Genomic DNA, 21,960 nt, shown 5'->3' on the forward strand with positions numbered 1-21,960 from the left:
ATTTAACTAGGCAAGTCAGTTAAGAAAAAAWTATTATTTACAATGACAGCCTACCCTGGGCCAAACCCTAARCCGGACGACGCTGGGCCAATTGTGCACCGCCCTATGGGACTCCCAATCACGGCCGGTTGTGATACAGGCTGTAATCGAACCAGGGTCTGTAGTGATGCCTCTAGCACTGAGATGCAGTGCCTTAGACCGCTGCGCCACTCGGGAGGTCGATATCGCTTTTTTTTTTAACACAGATAGAATGTTCCCCTAACTAACGGAAAACTGGACACTCAAACATTAGGGGAACATTACAGATAACATTACAAAAACGTTCTCTCTCCCTAGAATTGTTAGCTGGGTATCCGCTGCCAAAACAGGCTTGATATACAGTAGAGTCTCAGAACAGATGAACACCAAAAAAAGTTACAAAAAATGTGCCCTCTATAAATAACTATGAAGTAAGTTGTTGTTATCTCTTAATTTAGATGGATGATATAGAGCAGCAGGAGACAGAGGACTTTAACTGTCTTAACAGGATTTGGACTCTGTAACCCCCCAACCTCCCTACTCATTTTTTACTGCACAGACACATGAGACATGATGAGACATTATGGATGGTCTCATCCTCCCCTTTACATGAAACTGAATCCCCTSACATGGACCCCCGGAATACAACTGTCTCTATGACATCATCACCTAAAAACAACATAGTGCCTCATCACTGACCTGTGGGTCTGAGTCATAGACAAACTGTGGCTGTGCGTGCAGAGAGGGAGAGAGAGGGAGAAGAGGGAAACAGGGACAGAGAGCTAAAGGATGGGAGAGGAAGGGAGAGGAAGATAAAAAAAAAAGGAGGAATGTTGATAATGACAGTGGTGGGGAGAAGAGACAAAGCGAGTAAAGAGAGATCGAGAAAGAGATAGAGATAGATGCTTCTCTTGACTCGGAGGGAGACAGTTTAACGTACAGCTGTACTTGACCCAGCATCGWCCGGGTTAGGGTTTGGACGGGGTAGGCCYTCATTGTAAATAAGAATTTGTTGCCTAGTTAAATAAAGGTTAAATAAAAAATGTAAAAATAATAATAACTTAACTGGCTGAGGTAGGTTACAGTATGAGGCAGGTTACAGTATGAGGCAGGTTACAGTATGAGGTAGGTTACAGTATGAGGCTTAACAGTAAAAAAAAGTTAGGGCCTAATATAAGCCTAATTTAAGTTTTTTTTTATTAGGCCTACTTACAATTCCAAATGGCCAAAAATGTAGAATCCTACAGAAAACAATAATTTAAAGAAAAAAGGTGATGTCTGTACCTGAATGTCTGTATCGGGATAGCCTGCTCCAGTAATGACAGAACAAACAGAAAATACTGTCAGCTTGAGACCTAAATATCCCTGGATAAGCACTCACAACAATGTTAGTATTTACTAAATACAGTCATATAGGCCACTAAAATACTTACTCAATGGGAAAATGTGCATTTCCCCTCGGACACAATCTTGTGGATGTCACTTGAGATGGATGTGATTTTGATGCGTAGGCAGTCCTCGATTGACTTATGTGAAAGCCGGTTCCTGTAGTGAATCTATATTGCGATCATAGAGAAAAATGAGGACTCGCAGGTGTAAGTCGATCCAAACATTGTTAGAACATAAAATGCAAGTTTCTTTATTGTGCTGTATTCTTCTGAGAATGCCACCCAAAACGCACACAAGGACTTGGCACTCCTGAGTGCATCGCTGATTTGGCTCGATGTCTGGAATTCTATCAGCTCAGTTTGAATTGCGGCCTCATCCAGCAAGGGTATCGTTTTCTTAGCAAGGGAGGAGAATTATCCACCTGGGCGGACTGTGAGAGGATCACGTACAAACGCAATTATATCCTTGGGCATGCTGTAGCCTTCAAATCTGGTGGTGAAGTTGCCTGGTCTCTCTGCCTGTCGTTCTTCAGTGTGCTGAAGTGCAGTAGCCTTCCAGAMGAKAAGTCCAAATKAAACAACTCAAGCTTCCTAGTAAAGGCCTAAAGCTTTTCCACCATGTCCACGACTGTTTTCCCTCTTCCTTGTAACAGAATMAATTTGTCAGACAAAGAAGCAGTGTGTGTAGCTTGCAGTTAATGCTTCAAAGTTTCTGCGTCGGGCCTCTGTCTGGGGCGGGAAGGACACATTGAAAGTACCATGCTTAATGATGTCTGAGATTGAATTCTTTGCAAACAGCGAAATTCTCTTTGCAAATAAGACTTGGCTTGGCATTGGGAAAATATGGTAAAATGAARGCATATATGTCGCTGTACATTCTTCCCAGAAACTTTGATTGTCATTATCCACCTTTTTTTAAATACTTTTTGAGAGCGACATTTTCTCATGCTATCAAGCTAATTGTTCTGAACGAATGTTGACGTAAATAAAATAGTGTAGCCTACAATAGGCTACGTAGACCTGGTTTTCCCCACKAATCAACACAGAGAAATAGACTAATTGAATAGAGACATGGTGATTTTATGAGCGTAATCAGATCAAAATCATTATGTTATTGTCACTTATTATGTTATTGTCAGTTTATTGTGTACAAATCAGATGTGTTAAAAATGTTGTTRAATTTGTAGTGTAGGCCAAATTGAACCCTGCCCTAGACCAAATCCAATTTGCATGCCGATACAGATCTACAGTACAGACGATTCACCTGCAATTGCACTACACACTGCCCTCTCCCACCTGGACAATAGCTATGTGAGAATGCTGTTCATCAACTACAGCTCAGCATTCAACACCATAGTGCCCTCCAAGCTCATCACCAATCTCAGGACCTTGGGACTGAATACCACCCTCTGCAACTGGATCCCGGATTTCTTGATGGGCTGARCCCAGGTGGTGAGAGTAGGCCATAACACCTCCGCCACACTGACCCTKAACCGTTAAACTAGACATCGGGCCGATGCCGATGTTGMCATTTTTAGCTAATATCAGCCGATTTCAATATGTTCACCGATATATCGTGCATCCCTAGTCAATAACGTTCTGTTACATTTCAAATGTTATTTTCAGTCCCACAAAAATGCAACAAAGCTCCTATGCAAAGCCCTTACAGTCACTTATTCCAGTATCTGCCTGCCTGCCAARTGAAAATCTTTGCCAGTGTGTGTGTGTGTAGGCTAAGTGCCCCTCCCCCTTCCTCCAAAGCATAGTCTACAGTAGCTACTGATGTTACAGGTGTGATTCAGAAATTACATTTTTCTGATTTTTGATTAGAGAACTAATTTTGGATTAATTTGGATTAACCATGAATTATCTTTTTCCATGCTAGTTAAAAAATACTATCGTTATCACGTTTCACATTGAATTTATTAACGACAAAAAGGTAAGATGTGTTTTTATTGTTATTCTGGTGCCGCTCTGCACACACAAACTTGTTAGCTAGCTAGCTCTGGTCTAGCTCTGGTCTAGCTCTGGTCTAGCTCTGGTCTAGCTCTGGTCTAGCTCTTGAAAACTCTAGACGGCATTATGAGTAATGTAATGGAACTGAGAGTCATGATCAAGGGCTAGCTCTGGTCCACCGTCAGTTAAGCCAACTCTCTGAAGTTCAAAGACATTCAAAGTTCCTTCATAGAAGCCGCTCCTCCGTAGGTATAATACCGTGGGCCTAATTCAGATAATGCATGTCATAACAACAAGATGCCCAGKGCTTCATGTTCAGTGCTCTCCTCACCCGCAACAKTTCAGRCACACCCTACACTACACTTGTCTGTCCAATGCATGTATGTACATAGTTTGCCCGCTCCGTAGCAAGCTGCTCTATCCATTTGTGAAGTCATTTAKTGTCGAGCTACAGTAAATGTAAAAAATATATATATTTTGATTCTGTTCAGAAATAAATMATTGGAAAATATTTTCCATTTCAACACCTGGTAAAAACATACACCCTCATGCACACCGTTTACAAACCATCAACCTACAAACTCTCCCACACACACAGGCAGGCAGCAAAACAGTCTACACGCGGTAATTCCATGAAGAATTCCTTTGTTTTAAATATCAGACATAATTGGATAAAGCCCTTCATCAAATACAGGGTCCTGGCAGCCACGCAAGAATCCAACCCAAGACAAACAGCACAAAACATAACACATCAAAAGGCATCTTACTGTAAGCTGAATCTAATGGTCGTGCCTTATCAAGCATGATGAATGGCAGGAGGGAGTCATTATGCAGGTGAGCCCAGGAATGTAGGCTAGCTCTGTGCTGTACTGCACCAGGCCCAGCTGTAGAACAGTCCCCAGGGCACCTCTGACTCACAACACAACTGATCTTAGAACTGAAACTCTTCTGTTTGAAATAAGATTATAGGGGATGTGGCATATTCAAGCAGATCCAAGTCTCCATTCATCCAAGTTCATAAGATCTATCTGGGTTCTATAACCAAGTGTGTTCCGGAAGCCTGCTTGTGGCTTCGTGTTGGAGGTGTAGTTTAGTCTGCTTGAGGTATTATCTGTGTGCTTTAGGGGTACTTTGGATGTGTGTGAGCTGATGAATGCTGAGCTACACGAGTGTGTGTATGTCAGTGAGTGTGTGGTGAGATGCGATCAGGGTTTCCAGATGATGGGGGGGTGTAAGTGCGTGTCTGAGTGTTTACCCTGAGAGCTGAACAGGAACAGCGAACACTCAGATTATCTGAAGAAGCTGTGGGAGATTTATGTCCTGTCCTGTCCCTCGTCCTCCTCTCCTGTCTGTGGGCAGTCTAGCATTACCCTCCTGCCTCGCATAACTGCTGCCTTTGTCTGGCACAGACCACAGACACACTTAATATCAAATCTGGTATTTTACTCCTAACTCTCCAAATCATGTCTAACTAATGCACTTCTAGAAGTGTAACTCTYTTAATCCCCCTCTCTCTCCTCYTCATTCTCTCTTTACCCCTGTCTCGCCTCACTCCTACTTTATCTCTCTCTGGTTTGGTAAGTAAGTCATTTTGTGAACTGACCCCGAGTTGACTATACCACAGGCATCAAGATTGCCCTTAATATCAGCAAAACCAAACCATTCACTGTGTACGAAGGCTAGCACATAGAGACAGCATGTATGGTAATGATGTAGGCCTATAATTACAGGCAATGCTGTTACTGCCCTCAAATAATCAATCAAACGCACAACAACAACAAAAACATCTTGTTCACAATATCCTCTCCTAGCTGAATGTAGGATTAGCGTAGATGTTTGTGTGTGATGATAAGAGCCGTAGCACAGCAGGACCCTCCCTGTCCTTGATGCTCCAGGCTCCCAGACTGGAACCGGAGCTGGAAAAGTCTCACCTTCAGGGGGGAAACTTCACACCCTGTCTCCAGCCCAGCAGATGCCAGGGTCCAGGGCCCGGGGCCAGGAGGGAGGCTGGGAACCAACGGCTCCCATCGTCATTTCTGCCTGTTAAAGCTCCGGTGATGCATAGCTGTGACAGGTGTCCATCTGAAGGCCTTACTGCTGATGAGTTAGTTTACTGTGTGTGTGTGTGTGTGTGTGTGTGTGTGTGTGTGTGTGTGTGTGTGTGTGTGTGTGTGTGTTGTGTGTGTGTGTGTGTGTGTGTGTGTGTGTGTGTGTGTGTGTGTGTGTCCCACTGTTCAATGTGTGTTATACATTATCAAATGTACTGTATGTCTGTAAAAAGCGTAGTAATGACGCCACAACCTTTAATGAGCATATGGACTGACTGACAATTGCTCTTACTCATTTACCTCACTACATTCCAAACAGCATGGTGTTAACTACCAGCACACATCTACTCATGTATTTACAAACACACAATTCACATACACACACACATCCACAGGATAGTGAGAACTACCTGTTACGTCAAAACTGACTCTTTCGCATCTGCCTGTAAACATCAGACATTTACCTTACTTAAAGGTCCCCCTGCACGCAGTCATACTCTACATGAAAGTAAAGCAATGCATGCACACACACACACACACACACACACACACACACACACACACACACACACACACACACACACACACACACACACACACACACACACACACACACACACACACACACACACACACACACACACACACACACAAAACCCAGACCTCAACTCCTGTTCTATCATTACTGACCCCACTACACACACACATACAGTAAGGATCAACCCTTGAACTTGAGCTCTGTCATTATTGAGAACTATGATATGACATCATTCACCGCTAACAAAAGGTATGAAAAATGCCAGCTAGCGCTCTCCCAGGGAGATGAAACGGGCCCATGAGGGGAGATGTTAAAATTACGGCCCTGCTTAAATAGGCCAAACAGTCAGCAACAGCGGTTACAGTCCCACTGCGTCATGAGTCAGTAATGGGTCGGGTCAGCTGGCTGCTATGACCTCATGCTATGGCTGTTGTTAAACGGAAAAAAAGGGAAGAGCTAGCTAATGTATCTCTTACTAGTACAGCAACATCACACTCTGCCAACATCTCCTTTACCCCCCTCTCTCTCACTCTCTCTCTTACTAGTACAGCAACATCACACTCTGCCAACATCTCTTTACCCCCCTCTCTCCCACTCTCTCTCTTTACTAGTACAGCAACATCACACTCTGCAACATCTCCTTTACCCCACCCCCCCCTCTCTCCACTCCTCTCCTACTAGTACAGCAACAATCACACTCAGCCAACATCTCCTTTACCCCCCCCCCCCTCTTCCACTCTCTCTTTACTAGTACACGCAACATCACCACTCTGCAAACATCTCCTTTACCCCCCCCCCTCTCTCTACTCTCTCTCTTTACTAAGTACAGCAACATCACACTCTGCCAACATCTCCTTTACCCCCCCCCCCTCTCTCACTCTCTCTCTTTACTAGTACAGCAACATCCACACTCTGGCAACATCTCCCTACCCCCCCTCTCTCTCCACTCTCTCTTTACTAGTACAGCAACATCACACTGCCAACATCTCCCTTACCCCCCTCTCTCTCACTCTTCTCGTTCAAAAGTCAAAATCTACCCATGTCTGCCCAAGTTGTTTCAATATATGAGGACGAGACCAAAGCCCCAATGTTAACATTAAGATATAACTGATGTGGATTACAGTTTATATCTTACCAAATGATGATACCAGCACAGATAGTAAATAGATCTGTTCACCGTTGCCCTGGCCTCTCTCCCCACCACATCTCTCTCTCTCTCTCTCTCTCTCTCTCTCTCTCTCTCTCTCTCTCTTCTCTCCTCTCTCTCTCTCTCTCTCTCTCTCTCTCTCTCTCTCTCTCTCTCTCTCTCTTCTCTCTCTCTCTCTCTCTCTCTCCTCCTCTCCTCTCTCTCTCTCTCGTCTCTCTCTCTCTCTCTCTCCCTCTCTCTCTCTCTCTCTCTCTCTCTCTCTCTCTCTTCCTCTCTCTCTCTCTCTCTCTCTCTCTCTCTCTCTCTCTCTGCTCTCTCTCTCTCTCTCTCTCTCTCTCCTCCAGCACACACGCACTGTTGGGGCAATGACTCTGAACTTACAATAGCTAGCCACAAGTCGTTATATATTTACTTTTTTTCTTGTGCATTTTGCTATTTGCCTCATGACTCTTGCAACTTTGTTGAACTACAAACTTTCCTTACCCAACTGTTGGGACAGACTTATGTTTACACCCTGGCCCATCTACTGTTGCTAGCCCCAATTCTGACTTGTGCTCTGATATCTGCTTCACTGATTTCTGCTCTCGTAAGATCCTGGGATTTCTGCACGTTAACATTAGAAGCTTATTACCTAAAATGGATCAATTGAAAGTGTGGGTTTCACAGCTCCAATCCAGATTGTGTTGGTCATTACTGAGACGTGGTTAAGGAAGAGTGTTTTGAATACTGATGTTAACCTTTCTGGTTATAACCTTTTCGGCAAGACAGATCTTCCAAAAGTGGGGGGAGTGGCAATACTTTACCAAGGATCACCTCTCAGTGCTCGGTTGTCTTCCACCAAGTCTGTCTCCAAACAATTTGATTTGCTGGTTTTAAGCATTAAACTTTCAAATAGCTCTTGTTGACTGTTGCTGGTGCTTATCGTCCTCCATCAGCACACGGCCTGTAACCCTACCTGCCCTAAGCTCTCTCCTGCCCCCTTACACTAAAGTCTGAATTGTCCTGCTAGAGTGACCTAAACTGGGACATGCTTAGACCACCTGACCAAGTCCTAAAGCAATTGGGACTCCCTAAATCTTTCTCAGATTATTAACAATGCGCACAAGGTATGACTCCAAACACCCAGAAAAGGCTACTCTCCTCGATGTTATCCTCACAAAATAATCCTGATAGGTATCAGTCTCTGGGTTTTTCTGTAATACCTTAGTGATCACTGTTTTACAGCCTGTGTTCGTAATGGCTGCTCAGTGAAACGACCTGTCCTGATTTGTCATAGACGCTTGCTAAAAAACTTTCATGAGCAGCCTTCCTTTCATCACCTGGCCTCTGTAAATTGGTATAAAATCAGCTGATCCCCCTCTGTCGAAGACTCTGGATCTTTTCTTTTTATATTTTCAGTGGTAATTGTTAACAAACACGCCCCCATAAAGAAAATAAGAATTAAAAAACAGGTTCAGACCCTGGTTCGACTGTGATCTTGCAGAGTTACTCCACCTCAAGAATTGGGTATTTGGCAAAAGGCTCGGCACAGGCATATCAGGCTGACTGGCCTCTCGTTCAGGCAAATTAGAAATAAGTGCACTCAGGCTATCCGAAGGCCAAAGTTAGTTACTTTAAGGAGCAGTTCTCTCTCTGTGCGTCTAACCCCAAGAAGTTCTGGAAAACGGTAAAGACCTGGAGAATAAACCTCCTCTCTCACAGCTGCCCATGTCCCTTAATGTTGATGATGTGGGTGTTACTGGCAAGAAGCACATGGCTGAGCTCTTTAATTACCACTTCATTAAGTCAGGGTTACAATTTGACTCAGCCACGCCTCCTTGCCCGTCCAACATTTCCTCATCTCCCACGACTTCTAATGCAATAGCCCTGATGCTCCTCCCTCTTTTTCCCAAGGCCCGCTACAAAGTTTCTCCCTGCAGCAGTCACTGAGTCCGAGGTGCTCAAATGAGCTCCTTAAACTTGACCCAAAAAACATCTGGTCAGATGGTTTAGGACCCTTTCTTCTTTAAGGTTGCTGCCCCTATACACGCCAAGCCTATATCCAATCCTTTAACCTGTGCTCTCCTTTTCTGGGAGGTTCCCATTGCTTGGAGCAGCCCGGTTTGTCCTTTATTTAAAGGTGGTATTCAAGCTGATCCTAACTGTTACAGGCCTTTTCCTATTTTTGTTCTCTGTTTATCAAAGTGTTGGGAAAAACTTGGCGCAATAAATCAACTGACGGCCTTTCTTGACTGTCTTATAGCTATTCTCTCGCGTATGCAAAAATCTGTTGCCCGCTCAGGTTAGGATGTGTCACTGCAAACCTTAAAGGTCCTCAAATGGTGTCACATTTGCCCTTGATTGCTAAGCAATTGGGCTGCTATTTGCATTGACTTGGCCCAAAGCTTTTGATTAACGGCTAGACCATTGCCATTCTTGTGGCGGCTTAAGGAGTATTGGGTGACTCTGAGGGTCTTTGCCTAGTTTTGCTAACTTACCCCTTCAAGAGTCTGCAGTGTATCAAAGTGTCAGAAAAATCTGCCTGTCTCAAGCCATTGCCTGTCACCCAAGGAGTACCGCCAATGTCTCGATCCTGGACCCCACGCTCTTCGCCAATTTACATCAAACACATACGTTAGCCTCAGCAGTAGGAAGCTCCTCATCCATTTATAGGCACGATGATACAGTCTATATACCCAGCTGGCCCCGGGCTCCGGATTTTGTGTTAAATGCCTTCTAACCCAAACCAAAAGCTTTCTTAGGTCCAACAAGCTTCTCTACCTTAACTTTTCTGAACATCTCCAAAACAAAGGTCATATGTTTTGGTAAGAAGAATGCCCCTCTCCCACAAGTGTTACTTACTACCTCTGAGGGCTTTTTAGAGCCTTGAGGTTTAGCACTTCATGCAAGTACTTGGGAGTCATATGGCTAGACAGTGCACTGGTCCTTCTCTCAGCACATATCAGAAAAAAGCTCAGGCTTAAAGTTAAATCTGACTTTGTTTCCTCTATCGTAATCGCTCCTGTCTTCACCCCAGCCTGCCTAAACTAACCCTGATTTCAGATGACCATCCTACCGCCATGCGCGATACGGAGACATAAATTATAGATCGCCCCGAGCAAGGTAAGGGTGCTCTCGAGCGACTAAGATGTTCTTTTACTTTCGGCCATCAGATTTGCCACCAATTGCTCTTTATAGGACACATCACTGCACTCATATACTCTCCTCTGCTTAAACTGGTCCATCTCTGTCAATACCCGTCGCAAGATCCCATTGGTTGATGCTATTTTGATAAAAACCCTCTTAGCCTCACTCCCGCCATCTGAGATATCATCTACTGCAGCCCTCTATCCTCCACATACAAACACCTGTTTCTGCCAGTACACATTCTGTTAAATGTCCCCAAAGCAAACACATCGCTGTAGTCCCACTCCTCTTTATCAGTTCGCTGCAAGCTAGCGACTGGAAAACAAGCTGCAAACAAACACTGAAACTGGACAGTTTTATCTCCAAATTCTCTTCATTCCAAAGACTCAATCATAGGACAACCCTTACTTACAGTACTGGCTGCTTTGTGTATGAATTGCTGTCTCTACTGTCATGTCGTTGCCCGTCTTTGGTACAGCGAGCACGTACCCCGCCCCCCCCTCTCTGCAACCAAGCCTTTTCTATGCACATTCCCCTACCTCCCTTGTCTGCTCTACACCCAGCTGCTGTGGTCATAGAGGTCGTTTAAATTCGTGGAGGGGATTATTCTCCTCATGGCCACAGTATCGACGAGAGGAGTGGAGTTTCCATAAGAGAAAAAAGGAATTTCTTCCACCTGCACAGCAAACTTGGAGGCCTCGGAACAATATTTATTTTCTGGAGAATGTCATAAAAGATCGGGGTGGAAGAAATCCAGCTACGAACTGGGTCCGTTTCACAATTTTTGTGAAACTCATGGGAGAACAATAGGCCACATTTACCATAACGCTGCTTTATATAATAGCCCAGTTATGACGCTTACATCTAATTGATGCTTATAAGATGAATGAGTGAGGATGATACTGTTGTGAAATGTGTTAATGTGATTTGTGACTGTTTAATGAAGGAAACTCCATTTCCCTTTGGAGTTTAACTAAATCAGAGGGACCGCCCGTGAGACACAGTTATGGTCTGGCGTTCATGGACAGACAGCCTTTTCCGGCTCTTCCGAATAAAACTCCCACCCGGGTTTTCTATCAGCCAGACCGAGCTTACCTCAATTACGAGATAGGGCTAAGCGGTGAGACGATTGCTGAATCTTTTAACCATCCCACGTGGTTAAACTCTTAGACTATCGATACCGACAGAATAAGAACAAGTCTGTTGATATTAATTACTAGTCTGCAGCTAGGAATTCGGTATATTGAACGCGAAGACCGACAACCCGCAGAAACATCTATTCTATTAACGACATGAATGAATGTCACTCTGAACTATCCATTCTAACCACGACAGAGGCAGAGGAGCGGGACAAGACTCTCCAACAGAAACAAAACTTTTCAACAGAGATCCGACCGAACACACTGAGCGTAAATATATTTATGATTGTCAATTGTTTCCGAAAGATCGGAGCGTTCATGATGCAAAGGATTAGCATTTCACATTGTTATAATTATCACTCGCTCAAATCTCTAAGCCGCCATAGCCGGTCTTACGCCCCCACCATAGGGGCACATTCTCCTATCATTTCCTTGTAAACATATCTACTGTTTGTTATGCATTTCTGTGAATTACTTAGTTAGTAAATAAATGATTTTAAGACAATTGATGTATGGATGACTCATAGTGAAGACTGGGTTCGTGCAGATAACCAACAATTTACGACGTTTGGAATGAGACTAACGTGAGGTAAATAATAATTCATTAATTCGAAGACTAATTGATCAGATATTAAAATATCTGAAAGTTATATTAGGAAAATTATAACTTTGTAATCTGAATATTTTCCTTGGTGCCCRGACTTCCTAGTTAWTTACAGTTACATGATTAATCAGTTTAATCYCGTAATAATAATTACAGAGAGTTATTTGATAAATAAGTCTTCAGTTTTAATAATGCCAAAGACACGACACTACCTTCTTGCCCTTTGTGCTGTTGTCTATGCCCAATAATGTTTGTACCATGGTTTGTGCTTCTACCATGTTGTGTTGCTACCATGTTGTTGTTGTTATGTTGTGTTGCTACCATGCTGTGTTGTCATGTGTTGCTGCCTTGCTATGTTGTTGTCTTAAGTTCCTCTTTATGTAGTGTTGTGTTGTCTCTCTTGTTGTGATGTGTGTTTTGTCCTATATTTATATTGCATATTWATATTTAATCCCAGGCCCCCGTCCCAGCAGGAGGCCTTTTGCCTTTTGGTAGGCCGTCATTGTAAATAAGAATGTGTTCTTAACTGACTTGCCTAGTTAAATAAAGGTTAAATAAAAAAATAAAAGCTTAGGCACTTGTTCCACTAGCTGGGGAAGAAAATGTTTAGGCATGTGTGAGTAAACATAGTCTGTACAAAATGGGAATGTTTCATTTAAACAAGAATCCTATATTTGATGACAAATTCCAACATCAGCGTAGCGAATGGCGTGTGCTCCCGCCAGTGTTGGAAACGCTGCCTTGTTTGGATTTCAGCTCACAATTCCTCTCCAGCTTCTCATCTTCCTCAAGTTTCCTCTGGGGTTGTGTGTGTTTGGTTTATCCCCTGCAGCCAAGGCTGTTTCCCCACAGCTGTCTCCTTCTACGTCTCACTACCGACTCTCTACTCCAAGGACAGTTTAGAAAATGCTTTAGAAAATGCTTTGTACGGCAAGCAGCTATGGTGATGACAAGAAAGAACATTACACGGGAAGCCTTAAATAACACATCCAACAATTAAAGATGGATTCTCTTCTACTCTTCTGAACATACAGTTAAGGCGTCATCTCTCTCTGGGAAAGGATTCCAAAAACAACAGGCCTTTAGAGGAGGTGTCCCCGACACACACACACACACAACATACACACACACACCCACACACACACACACTGCCCTGATGCCAAACAGGCCTCTCTCTCAGTGTAAACCAGTGTGTTTGAGGAGCCGAAGTGTACACTGAGAAATACCAYGCGCTCGGGGACCGTAGGACTCTCCCACCAAGAACACAGACAACTGCAGTCGCCCACGACCATGGGAGACCGCGCCCTGCCACCAGGAATGCCTGTCCCAGTGAGCATGTGAAATGTTGGCACTACTACCGCATCACCAACTCGTTACCCTGAGAGTGAATGMGCAAAAGGCATTTTTAGAGGTGAGGAAGGGGATCTCCTGCAAAGACCTGGCAACCCCATCAAAGCCCKTGCCCAGGGGAAATGGCTGTTAAAATGGGGAGCAACCATTAAAGACAGACTGGTGGGAAGTAAAGGAAGATAAAAACACAAACACACACCAACACCACACACACACACACACAAACATGTAAATAAGAACACACTCACAATAGAGACAATTAGCCATTGAAATTATGGTAATGAGGAACAAAGGGTAGGATAAATAATAGTTCTCCTCTGGAAAACATAGAAAACACATACATGTGTGCGTGAGAATGGCCCTTTGAGACTAGCGGGCTATAGGGTAGTGAACAGTCCAATGATGATTATCTTAAAGACCCACATCCATCCACACATCCAGTACGTACATCACGTGRACATAAAGCGATAAGGGGGGGCAGGAAGGAAAAGCGATCTATTTTGTATCTTTGCTGGTATCTCATTTGATAAGATTAGCAGGTTGATGTGCTTGACCAAGGAGTTAGAGCCATGACCCATGACCCTTCCTAAAACCTTGTTATGACAAATAATAAACAATGGCCATATTACTGAGGCTATCTCTACGGCCAGGTTTTTACGGAGGGCTTCCAGGGAGATAATGTGCAACTAAAATAAACACATCACATAAGATGTTCATTCATAGGTCATTGTTAAAATGTTCCAATTAAATAGCAAGGGATATGTAGGCTAGGAATGTTGGCCATTCTGTAAAATCTAGACAAATTGTTTTGACCGTTTGCTCCTGGGTGGGGAGGCAGCAGTTGAATACTGTTCCTGAAATTGTGAATCAAAGCATCCCTGCGGTACTTTACAGCAGTAAATCAACCTAGGTGTCACATTACAGGGTAATTCCCAAAACCCCTGCAAGCTCCTGGGGTACAACTGCAGGGAAAGGACATGACACACACATACACACARGGAGGTATCTTCATCCTTAAAATCCTRACACACACACACGCAGACCCCACTTGGCCTGTGTAAGCAAACCATGCATGCATAAATCTATACAGCACCTACAAGGCCTGGGAGCAATGTACACGGTCTGCTATGCCAAACCCAATGTTTACATACATGGCATGTCTCTCCACACCTGGAATTGATTGTCTCTATTGTAAAAGGGTCCTGTAGCATACAGATCAAATGATGATGCTTCTAACCACTCAGTGGCCTTGTGGWTAGTGTCCGCCCTGAGATTGTGAGGCTGGCCGAGTAATACCAAAGAATGTAAAAATGGGACCCAATGCATCTCTGCTTGGCACTCAGCATTAAGGAGATAGACTAGCGTCCTGTTCAGGGGGTTTACTTGTACAMCAAGCTGCCTCATGCTACAGATAGGCTCCTGCTCCTATGAGCCATTCCGGCTCGTGCAAGGCTACTTACAGTTGGATTGTCAGGAGTAGTTGCATTAAAAGGCAGAGGGTAGATTACTTGTTAAGGTGTATTAAAACTAGGGCCAGCCCAGGACTGAGAATATTGATTCAGGGGAAGTGTTCTTCATTTGACATGGAATCTTTGGTCCTCAACATTTCCCTGACAGCATTGTCTCATATAGTCCTGACCAGGATAAGAGCTGTTCACTTTCCACCACACAACAGTCCCAGAGGGAGTCTGACTGTTATTGTGTGTCTGTCCTGGTGAGAGAGATGGATGAAGAGCAGGGGAACAAGAAAAGTATGTTCATGAAAGCCTCAGTCAGAGGCTGTAGCTCAGCCTTCTAACCCCGTAGAGTTTACTCTGCTGCACCATCCATTTCCCTGGAGAACACAAAACATACACAACACAAGTGAAGCAGTTGACTGAATGTTGTGGTGGAAAATCAAATCAAATTTTATTGGTCACATACACATGGTTAGCAGATGTTAATGCGAGTGTAGCGAAAATGCTTGTGCTTCTAGTTCCGACCGTGCAGTAATATCTAACATGTGATCTAACAATTTCACAACAACTACCTTTTACACACAAGTGTAAGGAATGAATAAGAATATGTACATATAAATATATGGATGAGCGATGGCTGAACGGCATAGTCAAGATGCAGTAGATGGTATAGAGTACAGTATATACATATGAGATGAGTAATGTAGGGTATGTAAACATTATATAAAACCCCTGACATTTCTCAGTGCACGTGAAACTAACACCGGTAGATGTTCTTATACATATATGTCAACATGTTTTCAACATAGTCATTTATTACTGGGATGCCACTTGGTGTAGTGCAAATTCCAATGGGGGACACTGAAGACATTGTGCAACATCTTTCTGAATGATAAATACCACAGTGCCATCTAGTGTCAATAGACAGAAAACAGGACAAGCCTCAAAAGTAGTTTTCTGCAGGATAAGTGACAAAACATCTGGGTGAACCATGTTCTATCCGGTCCCCAAGACTGGAGTAAACAAGACCTCAGTCTTATATCAAAAATTCAGACAATTCCTGACTTGTAAACATCAAAATCACAATCCCAGACTGATTATACAAGCAACATTCAGACACAAATAAACTACATATTAGGTCAAAGAAAACACAAAAGAAACCAAAATGATCTGAGACCTAGTCCTATTCCAGTCTCAGCCTATATTAGCCTCTCCCCCTCTTCCGCTCTCTCCCTCTCCACGTCTGTCTCCCTTCTCCTGTTTCCTGGTGGTAAAATACAACACTACACTACATCCTTCATATTTCCCAAGAAGGTGTGGAGAGGTGAAGATGTGGAGAGTGCGGTGACGGAAAACGCTGTGTAATGACATTGCTTACTACATTCCTGGCTCCTGTTGGCCTGGAGACTATTTATACAGCCGAGGAAGAGGCCCCTTATAGCCCACCAGGAGAGGAGAGAACCATGTCAGAACCACAGCCCCAGGACTCTCACCATCTGTATTTGGACTGATCCAAATCCCTACAGCCAGGGGGTGCTGTATTTTCAAAAGGAGCAGAACGACTGCCCAGGCAGAAACTCCCTGACCTGACAGCACCTGGTCGCAAGGCTTATTGGTTACTCGAGGGTTAAACACAGTGGAACTCTCCCAACCACACAGCAGGTGTTCCAAGGAGGCCTTCTCGACACCCAACAGCTCTCAACTCCTACCCCCTTCCGTTCCCCCAATCTCCCACTCCCACAGTCAGCAACCCTATCTCTGACTAAAGGCTGAGCGTCATACCTCTGACACCAGTCTATGTGAGTATGAGCACCTTAGTGTTTCAGTTGGATCTTTTTCGCCATACATCCAAATCCTCTCAGAACAAAACTCCAAAGTCACCACATGTTTGTCTCCAAATGGGGAGTCCGTGTGTTTCAATGGACCGGCTTCCAGAGGGGGATCTTTTCAAAAGTCTCCACCCTGGGGATCCACTTCCCTTAGGGGGGAAGGACATTGGTGTCGGGACAAACCAGAGGATCAACTGTCTTGGAACTGTAGGACTAAATATAGTTTCTGTGACTGTACTTTCCAGTATTGGAAGGAAGGATGCCAGCGTTCTAATCTTTACCCACTGCATCACATGGGCAACACATAACATTGGAGATCTCAATTAAAGGATACATAGATATACAGTTGCGTATACATACAGTATGTTTGATTTTGTATATATATATATTTTCACCCCTTTTTCTTCTCAATTGGTAGTTACAATCTTGTCCCATGGCTGCAACTCTCGTACGGACTCGGGAGAGGCGAAGGTCGAGAGCCGTGCCTCCTCCGAAACACAACCCAGCCAAGCCACACTGCTTCTTTGACACAATGCTCACTTAACCCGGAAGTCAGCCGCACCAACGTGTTGGAGGAAACACTGTACACCTGGCAACCGTGTCAGCGTGCATGCGCCCGGCCCGCCACAGGAGTCGCTAGAGCGCTATGGGACAAGGACATCCTGGCCGGCCAAACCCTCCCCTAACCCGGACGACGCTGGGACAAATGTGTGCCGCCTCATGGGTCTCCCGGTCATGGCCGGCTGTGACACAGCCTGGGATCTAACCAAGATCTGTAGTGACACAGCTAGCACTGTGATGCAGTGCCTTAGACTGCTGCACCACTCAGGAGGCTACAGTAGCGTATAAATAAGCATGAGCGAATGTAAGTGTTGTTAAAGAACAAATTCAGCAGTCAGATTTACTATATGAATAAACCACCTCTTTGCGTTGCCACTGGTGTTAACTGTCTTATTCTAATATCACTCATCACTAATATTATCACAACCAAAGCAGTCTTCCACCAAGCACCAGTCTCCTTACCTGACCAGCGGCTGAGGGTTTCCTGCCACCCTGCACTCCAGCCTGATGGGGTGTCCCTCTGCCACCTCCTGACTCTTCAGCTTCTGGGTGAAGTGTGGCAGCGACAGGTCTCCATCTACACACTGAGCTCCACTGTGCTGCTCCCCCATCAACTGGGCTCCACTGTGCTGCTGCTCTCCCATCAACTCATTCACACTCATTAGACCAGAGACAACTGGCACKCCTGTCACACTCAGTGGAGGGACACCCATCACACCCGTTACGCCCATCACGCTTGCTGGCTGGGTACCCAGGCCTGGCTGGTCCTGCTGCGCCGCCACCTGTTGGATGAAAGGCTGTGGAGGGACAGAGGCAAAGCCCCGGGGGGCAAGCCGGTGGCTCTTAGGAGACAGGTACCCGCTGTCAGGAGAGGAGGAGTCTTCCTCCCCCTGTTGCTCCAGCAGAGAGGAGCCTTTAAAGATGGAGGACAGCTCCTCGATGAAGGTGGCGGCACGGCTGCAGAACTCCGTGGCTGAGGCAGCRCGTTCATTCAGCTCCAAGCCCTCATGGACCAGCCGGGGCTTGTCCTGTTTATAGACTGGGGTGATGTTCTTGTGGCAGACAAACTTCTCAGGCGAGGCCGTGGCTTCGAAGGTGGCCTGTATGGGCCTGCTGAGGTGGACACTCTGGCTGGAGGTGACTTTGACTGAGTGGCTGTCGTCCATGGACGATACTTTTGTTTCATGGGGGAAGCAGGGGCTTTTGGTCAGGTATTCTGTGGTGTTGAAGGGGGCAAGGGAGGGGTGGTAGTGGAGAGCCGGCTCCTGGGTTTTGGGAATAGGGGAGACAGGGTCCACCCAGTCTTCTGCGTCACTGAAGGCCTCCCAGGCCAGGTCCAGGCTACGGTTGATCTCATCTTGGCTGAGAAAGGCAGTAAGGTCTGGAAAGTCCCCGTCACCAGCATCCAGCTCCGCCATAGAGTCCAGGTACAGATCCCCATCAGACGAAGCCTCCGAGAACACGCACCCATCTCCTTCTAGAACCCCACGCCCATCCTTCACAAGCAGAGAGGGGGGGAGGGACTGGTTCCAGCTCCCYTCCTGCATCCTGTAACACACACACACACACACAAACATGACATTCAGTTAACACTGTAGATACAGTAAGACACTAATGATAAGCAATACACACATCCACAGTACATAGTCATCTGAATAAAATAAACCCACACTCCCTCACAAACCAACAGTTGCTCAGTTGTGATGACTCAGGCTACAATTTTTTCGGCACAGCTGGTGGGTATTTACAAAGGGCTTTCCGGAGGTCAAAGTGGACTTGACTGGCATTTGTCACCATCCCTCCCTCTATTCTCACCCTAACTGTATATTTCCCTGACTCTCCTCTCACTTCCTTATTCTTTTCCATCTATGTCTCTCTGCAACAATTCACTGCAAGCATAGAATTTTGAAAGTTAACATATACAGAACCAGTCCAAAGTTTGGACACACCTACTCATTCAAGGGTTTTCTTTATTTTTACTATTTTCTACATTGTAAAATAATAGTGAAGACATCAAAACTATGAAATAACTGTCAGGACCCGGTGCGAGAAACAGTCACTAATAATTGGCAGAACCCAGAAGATGAGGCAGACACAGCAGTACTAGAGATGGTGGTTTAATAAAAAATAGATATCTTCCAAAATACAAAAGAAAATCCACAAAGTGGTAAAAACAGCAAGGGGAAGAAGAAAAAAAAAACTCAAAAGACCAATCCAAAAATACACGAGAACAAAACCAGAGAACCTCTGGAAAATCCAACAAGAGAAAAATGTTCACAAAGGCTGGGGCTGGGTGCTAACATACAAACACTGAGCCAGGAACTYAGGAACACACAGGGTTTAAATACTAACAAGGGAATGACTTACAGGTGCAAACAATAATTAGGGCAAGAAAAACAAAAGGTACAAAAAAGGTGCAAGGGGGACATCTAGTGAACAAAACCAAACAGTCCTGGCCAAAACCTGACAATAACACATGTAGAATCATGTAGTAACCAAAAAAGTGTTAAACAAAAAATGTTAATATTTTAGATTTTTCAAAGTAGCGACCCTTTGCCTTCATGGCAGCTTTGCATTGTCTCAGCCAGCTTCATAAGGAATGTTTTTCCAACAGTCTTGAAGGAGTGCCTTCACTCTGCGGTTCAACTCCTCCCAAACCATCTCAATTGGGTTGAGGTTGGGTGATTGTGGAGGCCAGGTCATCTGATGCAGCACTCATCACTCTCCTTCTTGGTCAAATAGCCCTTACACAGCCTGGAGGTGTGTTGGGTCATTGTCCTGTTGAAAAACAAATTATAGTCCCACTAAGTGCAAACCAGATGAGATGGCGTATCGCTGCAGAATGCTGCGGTAGCCATGCTCGCTAAGTGTGCCTTGAATTCAAAATAAATCACAGACAGTGTCACCAGCAAAGCGCCCCCACACCATCACACCTCCTCCTCCATGCTTGGTGGGCATGGTGGGCACCACACATGCGGAGATCATCCGTTCACCTACTCTGCGTCTCACAAAGACATGGCGGTTGGAACCAAGTAATCTCAAATTTGGATTCATCAGACCAAAGGACAGATTTCCACTGGTCTAATGTCCATTGCTCGTGTTTCTTGGCCCAAGAAAGTCTCTTCCTCTTATTGGTGTCCTTCAATAGTGGTTTCTTTGCAGCAATTTGACCACGAAGGCCTGATTCACGCAGTCTCCTCTGAACAGTTGATGTTGAGATGTGTCTGTTACTTGAACTCAGTTAAGCATTTATTTGGGCTGCAATTTCTGAGGCTGGTAACTCTATTTAACTTATCCTCTGCAGCAGAGGTAACTCTGGGTCTTCCTTTCCTTTGGTGGTCGTCATGAGAGCCAGTTTCATCATAGCTCTTGATGGTTTTTGCGACTGCACTTGAAGAAACTTTCAAAGTTCTTGATGTTTTCCGGATTGACTGACCTTCATGTCTTAAAATAATGATGGACTGTCATTTCTCTTTGCTTACTTGAGCTGTTCTTTCCATAATATGAACTTGGTCTTTTACCAAATAGGGCTATCTTCGGTATACCACCCCTACCTTGTCACAACACAACTGATTGGCTCAAACACATTTAGAAGGAAAGAAATTCCACAAATTAACTTTTAACAAGGCACACCTGTTAATTGAAATGCATTCTAGGTGACTACCTCATAGCTGACTGAGAGAATATCAAGAGTGTGCAAAGCTGTCATTAAGGCAAAGGGTGGCTACTTTGAAGAATCTTAAATATAAAATATATATATGTGTTATTTCATAGTTATGATGTCTTCACTATTATTCTACAATGTAGAAAATAGTCAAAATAAAGAAAAACCCTTCAATGAGTAGGTGTGTCCAAACTTTTGACAGGTAATGTATACTAGCTTAGCCTGCCCAGGTGCTTGTATTGAATTGCTCTATATTATGCTACTACWATTTTTTTATATGAACGTTGTGATATACAGTACCAGTCGAAAGTTTGGACACATCTTGATTCTTGAGGAATATCACTTATAAATGCCTCATGAGCTTAGTTGAACTGTCACACTCCATGAGAACCCAAAATATAACCTTGTTTTTCTCCAATGTTTGTAAACATTGTAAATGTAAACAAACACCGTATAGCCTCATAACATGGTTAAAACAATAATTTTGATATCATGGATGGTCAGTCCTGGCATCCATAGCTCTGTCTATTAATCTGAGAGTGGTTACATTTCTCCAGGCCCATCCCTCAGCTTCTCCAGGCCTATCAGTCCTCCATGACAACAAAATCAACAAACAACGAGTAGGGCTGGCTAATAAGTCCTTAGTTTTGGGTTATGCTCAGGTAAAACAATTTGGATAATCTACACTTCCATATTTCCAAGTCCTATTTTGAAGATCAAGGGGTATAGCATTTATTGGAATGACTGGAATTCTGATAGACTTTGATTTTCAATGTAAATAATCATTTAATCTTCTTTATTATATGTAGTAGAAAGTGATGGGTTAGAAGAAGCCTACACAACCAACCCATAAAGTAAAATGTAACATCCATATATGGCCAGATATGTCAACTTTAACATTAAGTATCTTGCAATAGATTTTGTTCAATTGGTAACATACATTTTTGTCTTCTTCTAATACCTCTTAAGGAAAGTAATCTAAAAATTACTGAGTTTGGGTAATCCAAAAGTTACGTTACTGATTACAATTTTGAACAGGTATCTAGTAACTGTAACGGATTACATTTAGAAAGTAACCTACCTAACCCTGGCTGTAAAGTAACAAAATGTGGAAAAAGTCAAGGGTCTGAATACT

General features: G+C 44.1%; 1 protein-coding gene across 1 annotated transcript in view; it reads right to left on the minus strand.

The window, feature by feature from the left end:
* Window positions 1–21,960, minus strand: part of LOC111972300 (palladin) — a 121,312-nt gene that overhangs the window by 97,776 nt on the left and 1,576 nt on the right. The window contains exon 2 of the mRNA XM_070445992.1: window positions 17,624–18,709. Within this exon, the coding sequence (XP_070302093.1) occupies window positions 17,624–18,708 (1,085 nt within the window). The 5' untranslated portion in view covers window position 18,709. The remainder of the gene's footprint in view (window positions 1–17,623; window positions 18,710–21,960) is intronic.

The sequence above is a fragment of the Salvelinus sp. IW2-2015 genome, linkage group LG13, assembly GCF_002910315.2.
Source record: "Salvelinus sp. IW2-2015 linkage group LG13, ASM291031v2, whole genome shotgun sequence".
Taxonomy (NCBI): Eukaryota; Metazoa; Chordata; class Actinopteri; order Salmoniformes; family Salmonidae; genus Salvelinus; species Salvelinus sp. IW2-2015.